Source organism: Podarcis cretensis (assembly GCF_951804945.1).
Source record: "Podarcis cretensis genome assembly, chromosome: 8".
In the NCBI taxonomy this organism is placed as follows: Eukaryota; Metazoa; Chordata; class Lepidosauria; order Squamata; family Lacertidae; genus Podarcis; species Podarcis cretensis.
In genome coordinates, this window is record NC_137177.1 from 42,964,251 (window position 1) to 42,977,421 (window position 13,171).

General features: G+C 40.5%; 1 protein-coding gene across 3 annotated transcripts in view; it reads right to left on the minus strand.

Annotated features, from left to right (window-relative positions):
* PLCG2 (phospholipase C gamma 2) overlaps positions 1–13,171 on the minus strand; it is a 66,017-nt gene that overhangs the window by 45,938 nt on the left and 6,908 nt on the right. For all 3 annotated transcript variants that reach the window (XR_013842076.1, XM_079989324.1, XM_079989323.1), the window contains exon 2: positions 9,891–10,118. Coding sequence is in view for 2 of the 3 variants with exons in the window: in XM_079989324.1 (XP_079845450.1) it covers positions 9,891–10,086 (196 nt within the window). In the remaining variant the exon portion in view is untranslated. The remainder of the gene's footprint in view (positions 1–9,890; positions 10,119–13,171) is intronic.

Consider the following 13,171-nt stretch of genomic DNA (forward strand, 5'->3'; position numbering starts at 1 on the left):
AATGCAAGTTACACTCAAATCTGTAAAAAGTGATTGTGGGTGTGAATGCTTTGTTCCTCATTCTCCCACGCACTACCCAGCAAAAACTGGTAGACGTCTGCCGTGTGTGTGTGTGTGTCTACACACATGGCAAAAGTAAACCAATTCTTCTCAAATAGCCGGGGTGATGGTGGTGCAGGGCAGGAGGCAGAGAAGGCGGCACACGACAAGGAAAATAGTGAAACATACTTCAATTTATTTCTCTCAAAAAACTGTTCAGTCCATCCAGACTGAAACTACACAGAAAGAAAAAACAACCACCTTTTAAAAGCCAAGGAAAATGAGGAGAAAACAAACAGGAAGGAAGGAAGGAAGGAAGGAAGGAAGGAAGGAAGGAAGGAAGGAAGGAAGGAAGTCTGATGGGATGGAAGAATGGTTCAGGAAGCACATAAAATGAGATAGGGGGCCACATGCAGCTCACAGTCTGTTGGTTGTCCAATTTTGCACCTGCAGATATCTCCACCCACTGCAGAAGCCTCAGAAGATCAGCTACCAATATGGAAGCCCATTGTCTGGGTGACACTCAGGAAGACCAATAAATGGGTAGAGATATGGAGATAGAAGGCTGATGCAATGCAGATAAACAGGGGTAGGTTCACCACTGTTTTAATCATACTGACAATATTGGCTTGACCTCAATTATACATACACACCCTTTCAGAACCTGTACCATTAAGCCACCTTGGTCTTCTCCCTTTTGCAAGGCCATGCCAGCCTTCCACAGCCCACACCCAATCAGTTTCAATTCATAAGTAAGGGGATGGGGAGGAGAAGGATTTTTTGGACAGTAAAACCAGTCAACAGAAGTGCTTTTCAGCCTTATGTCCAAGGCAGGGTATTAATTTTGTAAAATAATAATAAAAAACGAAGGCTGCCTAGAATATGTCCAAACCAAACCTATTTGCAGAGTACATTTAGAGAATTATAGCTAACTTCATTTAGCCCTTCCCCTGACTGACCATAAACAGGAAGTCTGGCCTAGGTGAGTGAGCATTAAAGCAGAGGAAATGAACAGTTCAAGAGACCTGCAAGCAGTTAGAAGGCCACATTTGTTGATTTTTTTCATCTGACCACAGACACCCAGTTGAAGAAACAAAATGGTGCACCCAAGACGAACCATGAATCAGAACATCTGTTTTAGATAAGAAAGTGAATAAAAGCCATTTTGCAAGATTATTCAAATTAACACTCTCAAGTATCATAGCTTGGGCATTGGATCCTAGTGACTTTGGTTACAACCTAACAAGCTGGCAGGAAGCCACAATTTGTTTCACTATGGACACTATCTGTTTCACTATGACTGAACCCAAAAGCTACTGCATCATGATAGGTAAACAACCGTATCATTATTGAAATCAGGCTTTTGCATAACCACTATAAGAACAGGGACTGGAAGAGAGCTTTCAACACAGTCAAATAATTACAAAAGGAAAGAGGAATACTTCGGAAAAATAATTCAGAAAAATACTTTAAATCAGACACTTTTGCCCTACTCACCCCTTAAAATAGAATTGTATCAGCCAGGACACACATCTGCAACCAGCCGGGCTGAAGGAAATACAAACCAGCCTGCAAGTTAGACTTTCCATGACATTGACAGTTCTTCATATTCAAAGTCTGGCATACCCTCATTACATAAAAAGAGGGAGATCAGATTTTCAAAGCAAAATAGAAGTGTGAATGAGACACACAGAATCCTCATTCCCATGTGTGGTTCACCTGCACGCAGCCTCCATCTCAAGCCACTTGGACAAAAGAGCTACAGAGAGCTAGATCAGAGAAATAGAGAAATAGAGGCACTCTTCACCCACCCAGCTCTTTTGCTTTTAAAAATGGGACCCCACAACCCTCTTTCTAATGCAGATCTCTCTGCAATTTGCTTCTAATACACTATGCTTGTTTATATTTAAATTAAACAAATATTGCAAAGCCACCTTACATAAAAAGGCACCTTCCGGTCATCTAATATTCAAAGGCTACTTCTCACATCTTGAGGAAGCTGGTGAGTATGTAATAGTATACTAAGAGATGCAAAAGCAGAACTGCTGTTTCTGGATCAAATTCATGGAAACAAATATATGGTACTGTTGTGGGCAGGGTTCTGCAAATTGGACAGAGATATCAACTAAGATCCACAGAGTAGCATTAAACTTACTCCAAACAGTTGTTGGCCTAGGAGAATATGGCTCATAGGGCCAGAGAGATCCTACATTCACTCCTGCCATGCTGTCTAGAAGCATCTGGTTCCCCACAGTGGGAAGACAGACTAGATGGACCTTTAGGCTAATCCAACAAGGCTTTTATTATGTACTTGTTTCCTTCTCCTTATGGTATGAGGCTAATCGTCACCATCTGCACTTCAGCCCTAGGTCCTAGAATGGGTTACAGTTTAAAATACAGTATTAAAAACAATTAAAAATTCACAACTACAAAGAAAAATAGGATGGGTCATAAAATCAGAGGTATCAAATGCCAGGGTAAAGAAGTATGCCTTCATCATTTGCCAATTCACTTGTACCATTCTGAGATTACTACCTGGAGTGTTATATGTTAACACTCCAGATGGGCAAGACAGGAACAGATGTAATTAGCAAAAATGGGGTAGATATCGAAGAGTCATGTGGCAGTGAAGCAGCAGCACCCAGGACCTCTTGCTGTGCCATGCAGAACAAGTATGCAAATATTCACCTCTTTTTCCAGAACGGTGATAGTAATGAATTTTCGTCTTTAGATTGGGTGCAGGAGAAAAGACAAGCAGCAACTATTTTCCACAACTCTGCAAATTCCCATTAACGAGGCAACCTTTTCTTCTCTGAAGGTTAAGGATTGCAAGATTAAATGAAGGCTGTTGTGCCTTTGGTTTCTGAGAGGTGCTTCTGTGTAAACACACACAGAATCATGCTGCACAGCATCTTTTCAAATGTCCACAACTCCTAAACGTTGACAAGGATTTATAAATGAAAACTATGTTTGTTATGTCACTACTGCCTTGGGATACCTAATGTATAGTAAACATGACTCCAAAGGCTATTATTGAACAGGTGGCACCAATGTAGGAGGACTCTCACACACTGTTAGCAACACAGTCTAAAAAATTAATCTGAATTAACCTTATAATTGTTGCACATCTTCACTAAAGAAACAGCAAAAGCCCAGAAACATCTGTGGTGCACTGAAGTAGTACCGTGTGGAAGAAAGAGGAAATGATTGCTTTGTTCTGCATGATATTGCCTTCTGAAAGGAACTTGACCTTATTTACAAACTACGCAAACCCAAACGGCTTGTAGCAAGTCACACACTTTAGACAAGTTATGCCTCTACTAGTCTATTCTAAGTGGAGCTATCACCTGTGAGAGACTTCTCCACTACAGTGGTGCCCCGCAAGACGAACGCCTCGCAAGACGGAAAACCCACTAGACGAAAGGGTTTTCCGTTTTGGAGGCGCTTCGCAAAACGAATTTCCCTATGGGCTTGCTTCACAAGACAAAAATGTCTTGCGAGTTCCTGCGGGTTTTTCCCCCTTCCCCCCCCCTTTTCCTAAGCCGCTAAGCCGCTTATCAGCTGATCCGCTGATAAGCCGCTTAACAGCTGATCGCTAAAAGCCGCTAAACCGCTAATAGCGCTAATCCGCTAAGCTGTCAATGGGCTTGCTTCGCAAGACGAAAAAACCGCTATACGAAGAGCCTCACGGAACGGATTAATTTTGTCTTGCGAGGCACCACTGCCTCCTTTGATGCCTTTCCCAGCACTCTTTCTAACACACACTTCTTCTCCACCATACCATTTGATGCCAGGTGCCTGTGATAAGAGAGATGCAGGGAGCAAAGGCGATGAAGAGGGCTAAATCTGGAAAAGCATCCGAGGTGAATGAAATGTATGCTGATCCAGCCAACCACAAAGCAAAGAAGGTGTTAGTGCCTGCCTCAGTGATCTTGCAGCACCAGCAGGCAGAAGCTGGCACAAAGGCATTCCCAAAGGCAGGAGGGACTGCCTCATCGAAGATGAAGCCCTTCTATCTGTGGATTCTGCAAGTACTTTTAAAAAAATATACATGTCTTTAATTGATTAAACAGGTTTTAGTCAATTAATCATAACCCAAGTGCAAAAAAGGTAAAGGACTATGCATACAAGCATAAAAACCATTGCAGCTTCTGTACTAGGAGGAAGAAGCAGTGAATCAAATAAGTGCAAGTTCACACTGCCATGAATCATCCATCAAGGCATAAATAAAGAAGTGACGGTTCAGAAAAACTGCTAGCTTTCTCCTTCTTTCTCATCAATTGCCTTGTTGAAGATCTTAAATCTAAGATAGAAGCATGCAGTACTATCTAATTCAGGCATCCCCAAACTTGGCCCTCCAGCTTTTTTGGTACCACAACTCCCATCATCCCTACCTAACGGGACCAGTGATCAGGGATGATGGGAATTATAGTCCCAAAAACAGTGGGAGGGCCGAGTTTGGGGGCGCCTGATCTAATTTCTTTTCGTTCCTCTCTGTTGCTGTAGAAGCAGGCACATGTTAAGAATTTGGTGTGTGCCTCTCACTATCTTGCCTAGGAAGTTGCCTTTTACTGTGTCAGACCATAGGCCCATCCAGCTCTGTACTGTTTATACTGACTCAGAGTGGCTTTCCACTGTTTCAGGCAGGAGGACTTTCCACCCCTACCTGGCAATGCCAAGGACTGAAACAAAGATCATGTGCAAGTAAAGCTAGAGTGATCAAACTCCTGAAACACAGGAACCTACTTTCTACTGAATTTGACCATTGGTCCATCTTGCCCAGTATTGTTTACAATGACTGGCAGGGACTCTCCAGAGTCTTAGCCTGCCCTACTGGGAAATGCTGGACATTTAACTTGTAATCTGGGCTCCGCTAAGAGATGGGCATTCTATAAATATAATAAATACATAATAGTCTTCTGCATGCAGAGGGGGGCAATAAATCTCTTTTTCTTTCTTTTTTCTATCACCAAAACACAGCAAGTGCCTTGAGCCAAATCACAGAAAGTGTTTATTGTGTGCCTGCTTCTACTGCGAAAGTTCATTAGACTCCTGTTTCGATTTTATTTACACATCCGAGTTATACGAGTTGACTGCAAAAATAAGGAGCCTCTTTAAGGAAATTTCATACAGTTCACTCATACAGCTCAGCTGAGGTATAAAAACAAACACAGAACAAACTTCATACTTTTCACTGTACTGATAGATCATGACAAATATTGCAAGCCCTAGAACAGGGCTCAAGCACAGAATCTGGTACTGGGCACAAAATTCATCATGTGAGAACTTCAGCTCTCCCTTAAAAAAAAAAAAAAGGTTTGTACTACTGTTTGTAAGCTTTGTAGGAGCAGCAGGTAGACTGCAGGAATGTTATACTATATGGTGCCATCTCACTTAGGCTACACAATGAAGTTTTCATCCTTCCCTTAAACAACACGGGAATTCCTACTTCAAGACAGAAGAAACAGCAGTCTTTCTCTGCCATGGCAACATACAGAGCATGAAGATGCATGCAGCCGGAGTGGAGTCAAGAAAATTGTAGTCATTTACCCTGTGAAGTACGTGGTCTAGTGATTTTGTGTCGACACACCCCACATTTAATTTTAGAAGAACATGAGGACTTATGAATGACTCCAATTCAAGCAAACAGCGGAAAGCACTTTCCCCGATACTTTGGACAGAAGGGGAAAATTCCCTCCTTGGGTAAACAATTTCAGTCACACATGGAGCACAAGTAAAATGTTTGTCCACACCATGGAAAAGACTTGAAATGGAAAGAAGGATGACATGGAGAATCTGCATGCCAGTCTGATACACCTGCAAGGAAACCTTTTAGCACACCAGTAAACATATCAGGGACTAGAGGTGAAATCATATGCTCAAATTGTGCCAGTTGAAAAGTATTTGAGATCTGGTGCATTCCCCCTGCACTAGTAAAGGACAATATCACCATCAGGGATCAATGCTGGCCATGGGAATAGCCAGGGTGGTGGTGGAAGGGAGAGGCAACCGCCCCCCTAAATCAATAAAAATTAATAAAAATACATAACTAACTGAGGTTCTGCCCTCCCTCCACAAAAATCCTGGCTACGCCCATGATGCTGGCCTAAGATTACACCAACATATCCACACCATTGGCACAACTCCAACTGTCCAGAGACCAAAAATGGGCAATGGAAAGGCACCTTCACTCTGAATCCATAACTTTCCATGGTCTTGCTTACAGCCCATACCATAAAAGGAAGAGGTGGTGCAAGTAAAAAAACCAAACTCAACTGAAAGTCAAAACACATTGCTCACTCCACCTCCTACCATTCCATTGCAATTGTTGTTAAGAAAACATGTGGTACGGGAGACAGGGAACATTGTACAAAGTGCCCTGCATGTGTACAACACATGCAGAAAAAAGCAATACACTAAAACTTACCTTATCAGACCCCTTACAGATATTCTACCTTGGGTAAGATATACCCCCCCAACATCCAATAGCAACTTCCATTCTACTGGCACAAGTGGAGTGACAGAACAAAGCACAAGTAAAGCAGGAATACCATGCCTCTTTAGTATGGCCCTGCAAATGCCTCCCATCTCCTTCTTCCATGTCACCCTCCAGTACTGGTAACTCTGCCTTGTCTCAAGTGTGTTAAACAACCCTTCCTTGGTCACTAATTGTAGAGGTGTCTTTCACACAGGATATCCAAGAGTAAGTGGGAAGTGTGCAGGGGGCTGATAGCCATGAATTCCCACATGTGAGTAAGCCCTCCATGTGCAAGTTCCCCTCCCCTGCCAAGCCAAACCAGGACAGGGGGGCAGAAAGAGAAAATGCATACAGCTGCAAATTAGCCATCCAAGGAGGAAGTGTATTGAATTCTATGCATGACAGAATTTAAAGTCAACCATCCTGAAAGGAAGATAAGTTATTGCCCCCAAACCTAAAAGCAAAACAACAAGTATCAAAAGCCTTTTTGAATTGCAAAACTCAGGTCTCTCTGCCCACAACAACTGCTGCCATTCTAGCACATTTGCATCATATCACAAATGGCAGCTGCTTGTCAAAAGAAGTTTTACTAATTATAACAAGTTTTTTGTTGTTGTTTTTTTGCCTTGGCTTGTGAGAAGAAAAACACACAGGCTAAAATTTACAGAGAGCTAGTTGGTGCTCTGCCTCGAATAAAAAACTGCAGGATCCAGCCCTATACTTGTGGCAGGAAGGAAAAACCACAAACTGGAATAGTGCACATTTAGCACATTTCTCACTGCCAGGCACACAGAATGCTAGTCCTTTGGAGACCATGCCTACAAGACTCTGAACATCTCAGTAAGAATCAGGCTGCAATCATGCACCCAGTTTCCAGAGCTTACTGAACTTATTGGGAATTTCTTTTTGAGCAGCAATGTACAGGATTGTGCCTTTAGTGAAATGGCATCAATATATTGAGACGTAACTATCAATTTCCGTCCAATATTCATTTATTAGTGGTGTGCCAAACATCCTACACTAATAATGCTGATGCCAGCCATGATCAGCAAGTGGGAGAGACCTCTCTTGTGCGTATAAAGCTTCTTCATGACTAACTACGGAAGGAGATAATGCTCAATGTGCTTATGAAGCTCTGTTTACTACTTCCGGTACACATGCTAGGCCTTCTTTTCTTCTTCCCTTTTTCCTCATCAACTCATCTATATAATCTAGATAGGCATCTATATAATCTAAGCATCTAAAACTTGTGGGTTTGGCTTTTTTGCACAAAATGTACTATTTGTTTTTACAAGACATACTGCAATCTTTCCAACTATAGTTATCCACTGTCATTAATTTATTGTTTCCCATGATTTTGGAGTAGGTATCATTTAAAAGGGAATACTTAAAATTCCAAATTTCATAAATGCAAACTGAAAAAAATATATGGACATGTCCTCAGAAAGGAACGGTGCTTCCAAACAATAAAGTATTTAGAGTGACACTCTCAATGTTCTCTCACTGTAAGCTAAAAAACTTTCCAAACTTGAACATGTACATTTTCTGTCATGTCAATTTTCACTTGCTTTTCACAGGGTATAGAGTGGAAATTCCACATTAAAACACCTGGTGAGGAAGTGGCACCAAAAAGTCTTACATCTTTCAACAAGTATACATCAAAGATTCAACAAATTTTAAAATAAAACAACAGTTTTCCACATAAGCCTGCAATAGGTTTTGATTGATCCCAGATCCCCAAGCAGGAATCATGAAGGAAAACCTCAAAAAGGAAACAATATGCCAAACACAACCATTATTTCAAAAGGAAAGAACACAGCCACCTTTTTCTACCTTCATTAAGCAAATGGGATTTAATTCTTACTTGCACTTCAGCATATTTTTAAAAACATAGCTATTTTAACCTGCTGTTGAACAGACTGAACCTGCAGCTAAGGAATTTCCACCCTCATGCTTGCTGTTAAACAGGCTGAACCACAAGGAGACTTAAAAAAAAGAAGAAAAAAAGGATCTGGTTCAATGATCAATATCTTCTGAGAGATTAACTGTCAGAAAATATTGATCATTAACCACTCAATTTTCTCAAAAGTGCTATTCATTAGAAATTACAACTCCTATGTAATACTTTAGTTAAAAAAAAAACAACAGGTACCAATGCCTTCATTCTATGATTATATAACCTTAACATAGCTTGAAACTTTATGTACTTATTGTTCAAAGCTTCTGAAACCTTGATATTACAGTTATTGTTTAGTTAACTCCATCAATGTACATTGAACTTAACAGAGTAGCCCAAGTGACAGAAATAGGTTCCTTCCCCCAGAAGTTTACAATCTACATTTTGAAAAGTAGGAGAGAAAACAGGGAGGGAAGGAGAGATACTGTGCTAATTGGAAATTGGTACGTACAAATGCAATTCCACATACTTAAGCTTAGTTCCGGTTCAATGTGAGGATTCGTGGTAGGTGACGGTAGCATAAAGAAAGAAAAAGAAATCCACATGGATATGAAAAACTCACATGCATGCAGTTGCACTCAATTAGGCTCAACAAACTATTGTGACACACCTACTGCTAGCTCTTGGTGCCACCTTTTTAAAAAACAAAAACAGCAACAGCAACCAATAATCATTTTCCTTCTCGCTTTACATAGGCTGTATACTTCACAAACTGGATGAAGGCTTGGTGTTTGAATCAATGTCTTAGTCTTTAAGGTGCCACAATGCAGTCATTTGTTTTTGCTGTAGCAAACTAACATGCCTAACTAAATAAGTGTTGGAGTAAGATTCAGCTACCAATTAGTCAGTTTAGGAACAGGAGGGTGGGGGAACCTTGTCTTCCACCTCATGCAGCAAAATGTTTTGATCTGGCTCTGGTTTCTTAATTTAGACATCACACCAACCACAGTTAAAACTTACTTAAACATGGTCAACACTGCAAGCAAGTCCCACTTTCCAATGAACAATTAGGAAGCATCTTTACCTGCCCTACATCTGATGCCACATATGGGGCAGGTGGATGTGGCCTGAGAAGTAACATCCTCACTGGCCAAATTAAGATCCCTGTTGGAGCTAATTAGGCCCCTGGGTCAAAGATTCCCTGCTGCTGGCTTAAGTTAATGTGTCTGTCCTAGGTCCATCCATCTACTAAGTCACAAGGGTTGAGTAAAAGGCCTGGAAGTCAGCTGAAGGGTGGGGTCACTTTCAATCCCCTCCCTTTTTCTAAACTGGACCTGTACATGGTATACAGCTTTAAACGCTAAAGCAGTAAACATACACCATTTCTTCATTCCCATCAACACATCAAAGAAAATAGCAGGTCATGACAGGGTTAAATTCAATTATTTGCAATGACGACCATAAGCAGATACTCACAGAAACCTTCTATTTTGTCAGCTGTCTTGCTCCATGCCACCTGCCTAGTTTCCATAATGACTTGGATTGTCCTCCTCTCTGGACTACTCTTTTTGAGGCTGTACACTGTCATGACGGTGCCTAGCTCCAAGGTCCTTTTGATTTGACTCTTCTCATATTCAGGTAGCTCCCCATAGTCTATGCATTTCCTGGACATTTTCAGGGTGAACACAGCAAATCTTCAGTGGGCTGAAAAGGAAAAAGCAGAGGAAGAAAGATGTATCATTCTAAAATAGGTTTTTTTTGTTAAAAGGAAACTTGTTGCAGCTTCCTTTTGAAGCAAAAGGAATTTCTAGAAGTGAAACTAGGCTAGCACGAATAACCACTCTTAGGGTCAAGGTACACAGATCTCCATTACCATCTGGTGAACTTTAACAAATATCCCTACCTCAATGAGGTGCATTTTAAAACAAACCAAATGTTGCAGAAGACAGGAATTAGCACTGTACTAGCCAACACAATACAATTATGTACTGCTTATTAACAATGGCCGGGGTGGAGTAGCTTGAGCAGTTGATATAGTATGATCTCACGCTATGGAAAAGAAAGCAAGAATGCCTCTAGTTCGTCAATAAGGCATCACCATCAATTGTTTGTCCTTAATAGTATTATGCAATGATTCGTAGAAGAATAGGGATTTTAGCTCCAACCCCTTGCCCAGATTATGTCTTGCACTCCAGATGGCTTTCCATGTCTTAAGAAGATCAAAATCCTGACAGTGGTTTGTTTCTGGATCAAAATCAGACACAAGGCAAGAGAATAACAGCCGCAATCCTAAACACACTTATCTGGGATTACATTTCACTGAACAAACAGGACTTTCTTCTGAGTAAACATGCACAGGATTAGGCTGTAAGTGACTGAGCTGAGAGCCAGGAAGTATCTGCCTCCAATCTCACCTCTGCCATTAATTCGCTAGTTCTCCAAAGACAGGGCACTTCTAATCACCTATTTCTCACTGTATGTAAGATGGAGGTCACTATTCTGACCTAATTTAAAAGAACACTGGCAAAAATTACTGAGACAATGTATACTGACTGCTTTTAATATTAGAAGGGCTATATAAACAAATAGTTTCTTATTATGTAAAATATTTTCTTTCCCAAGGAAACAGTAGATATGGTCCAGTTTTATTAGGATTTATTTACTACCCACTTTTCTAATATAAAATAACCAAATAAATGTTAAACGCAAAACACCCAACACAAAAATGGCAGTGCTAAATCATTCATAGAAAATGCTGTTATAAGCAGCTGTTCCTTCAAACACACTATCGAAAGCTGGTTGCAATTTTTAACCATCTACCGAAACTATCTAAAAATGGAAAGAGAGGGAGTCTTACAGGTCTTCACTGCTATGATATCCCTGGTCACCAAAAAGTCCCTATCTCTTTTAATTTACGTAGCCTAAATCTAAAAATGAATTAATACCTAATTAGTCAGACTCGATATAAACAGTTCAGGCAGGTTCATGGTTATCACAGAAGCTACGAACTACCAAGCTGCACCAGGCATTAAGGCCTCAGTGTGAAGTCCACCAAAACAAGGTAAGCATTTGTAGGACTTCATCCTGCAATAACATAGAAACTGGAGAACCGTATTTGCATAAGCAGAATTTCCTTTTGGTAAAACAAGGGGTTCTCTGTATCCAAGTCAACAAGTTAACTTGGGTTTGAATAGTAAAAACATCAACCCAACATAAACAAACATATATTTCAGTTGGGAGATTGGTGTCTCTCTAGGAGAGTGGCATACTCAGGCTCATCCCTCAAAAGTCATCATAAAATCATCTCAAACCATCTATAAATAAACAACATTAGTATATTCCAATATATTATACCAGACCCATCAATCTCTATTTCGACAATATCCCCACTAGCTTCATAGAATCACAGAACTGTAGAGTTGAAAGGGACCATGAGGATCATCTAGTCCAACCCCCACAATGCAGGAATCTTTCACCCAATGTGGGGCTTGAACCCACAACCCTGAGATTACTACGGACTGAGCTATCCACCAATTTCAATTAAGCTTGCATGGGAAACAGTTACCGGTATATAATTAATTACCGGTATATAATTAATCTACCTCTTATATCAAGCAAACATCAAGCTCTTCAAATTAGCAATACCTGCTTTAAGTAGCGATTACTGAAAATAGTAGTAAGAATCAAATAGTGATCAGGACTAAGATGTGTGAATGTATACCCCTCCACACCATTTTCCTGATGAAAATCCCCAGCCCAGACTGAAGCTATTAATCCTCTGATGAGGAAAAAATACATGCATGTAGATGTTTTTCCTTATGGGAAATCAGCAACTATGGGGAGGTCAATTTCCAATGGAGAAATAGTGCTGGGAAATGGTTCCCCCCACCCTACCCCTAATTCTCATCTGCCCCCACATGCAGCTGTTGATCTGCAAAAGTATAAACAAATGGAGATGTAGCATTTCCAACATTATTTCTACTTTGGCCCTAACATACATTTAAATGTAACCCATTCACTCAACTCAAGGTAGCTGCAACATAGCTATTAACAGGAAAAGGACATGGTGCAAAGCTTGCTGCCAAGTGAAAGTGTATAAAGAGCAAGCAACTTCTTCTATAGCAGGTTTGGTACTCTGGATTAAATGAAGCATGTGGCATAGCATTACTGATTCATGGTTAAGACCAAGCTATATCATCCAGGCTGAAATCCTATACAGTATACATTTACCCAGGAGTAAATCCCACTGAACTCAATTAGGCTTACATCTGAGTAGACGTGTATAGGATTGCATTCTTAATTGCAAGTGTTCTTTCAATGACTCAACCTTGCTTCTTGATTATTTCGTGATTTTGGAAAGCATCTGGAAGTGAAAAAGAACACATTTGCAGTTCAATTGTGGCATACAGATAGGAAGAAAAAGGAAAAAAAAAAAGAATGGAATGGTAACATCAAAACAAGCCTTGTATTACAACCACCTTGAGGGTGAACTCCCCCCCCCCTTTTTTTTACAATGAGGAACTGAAATGCAAAGTGATAGTGACATCAATTCCACTGCTGGGCTAACAAGACTTCCGATTCTTAAATTATAAATTTACTCATGCTCAGCTTAATATTCTGAATGTGCAGCCAGCTCTAATGAAGTGTCAGTGAAGTAGCAGTTGTAATCCATGGATTAAGTAGTAAAATATTGAAAAAGCATGGAACTAAGCTTCCCATTCCAGTATTTCAAACATGCTCTGTCAATCATGAATAAA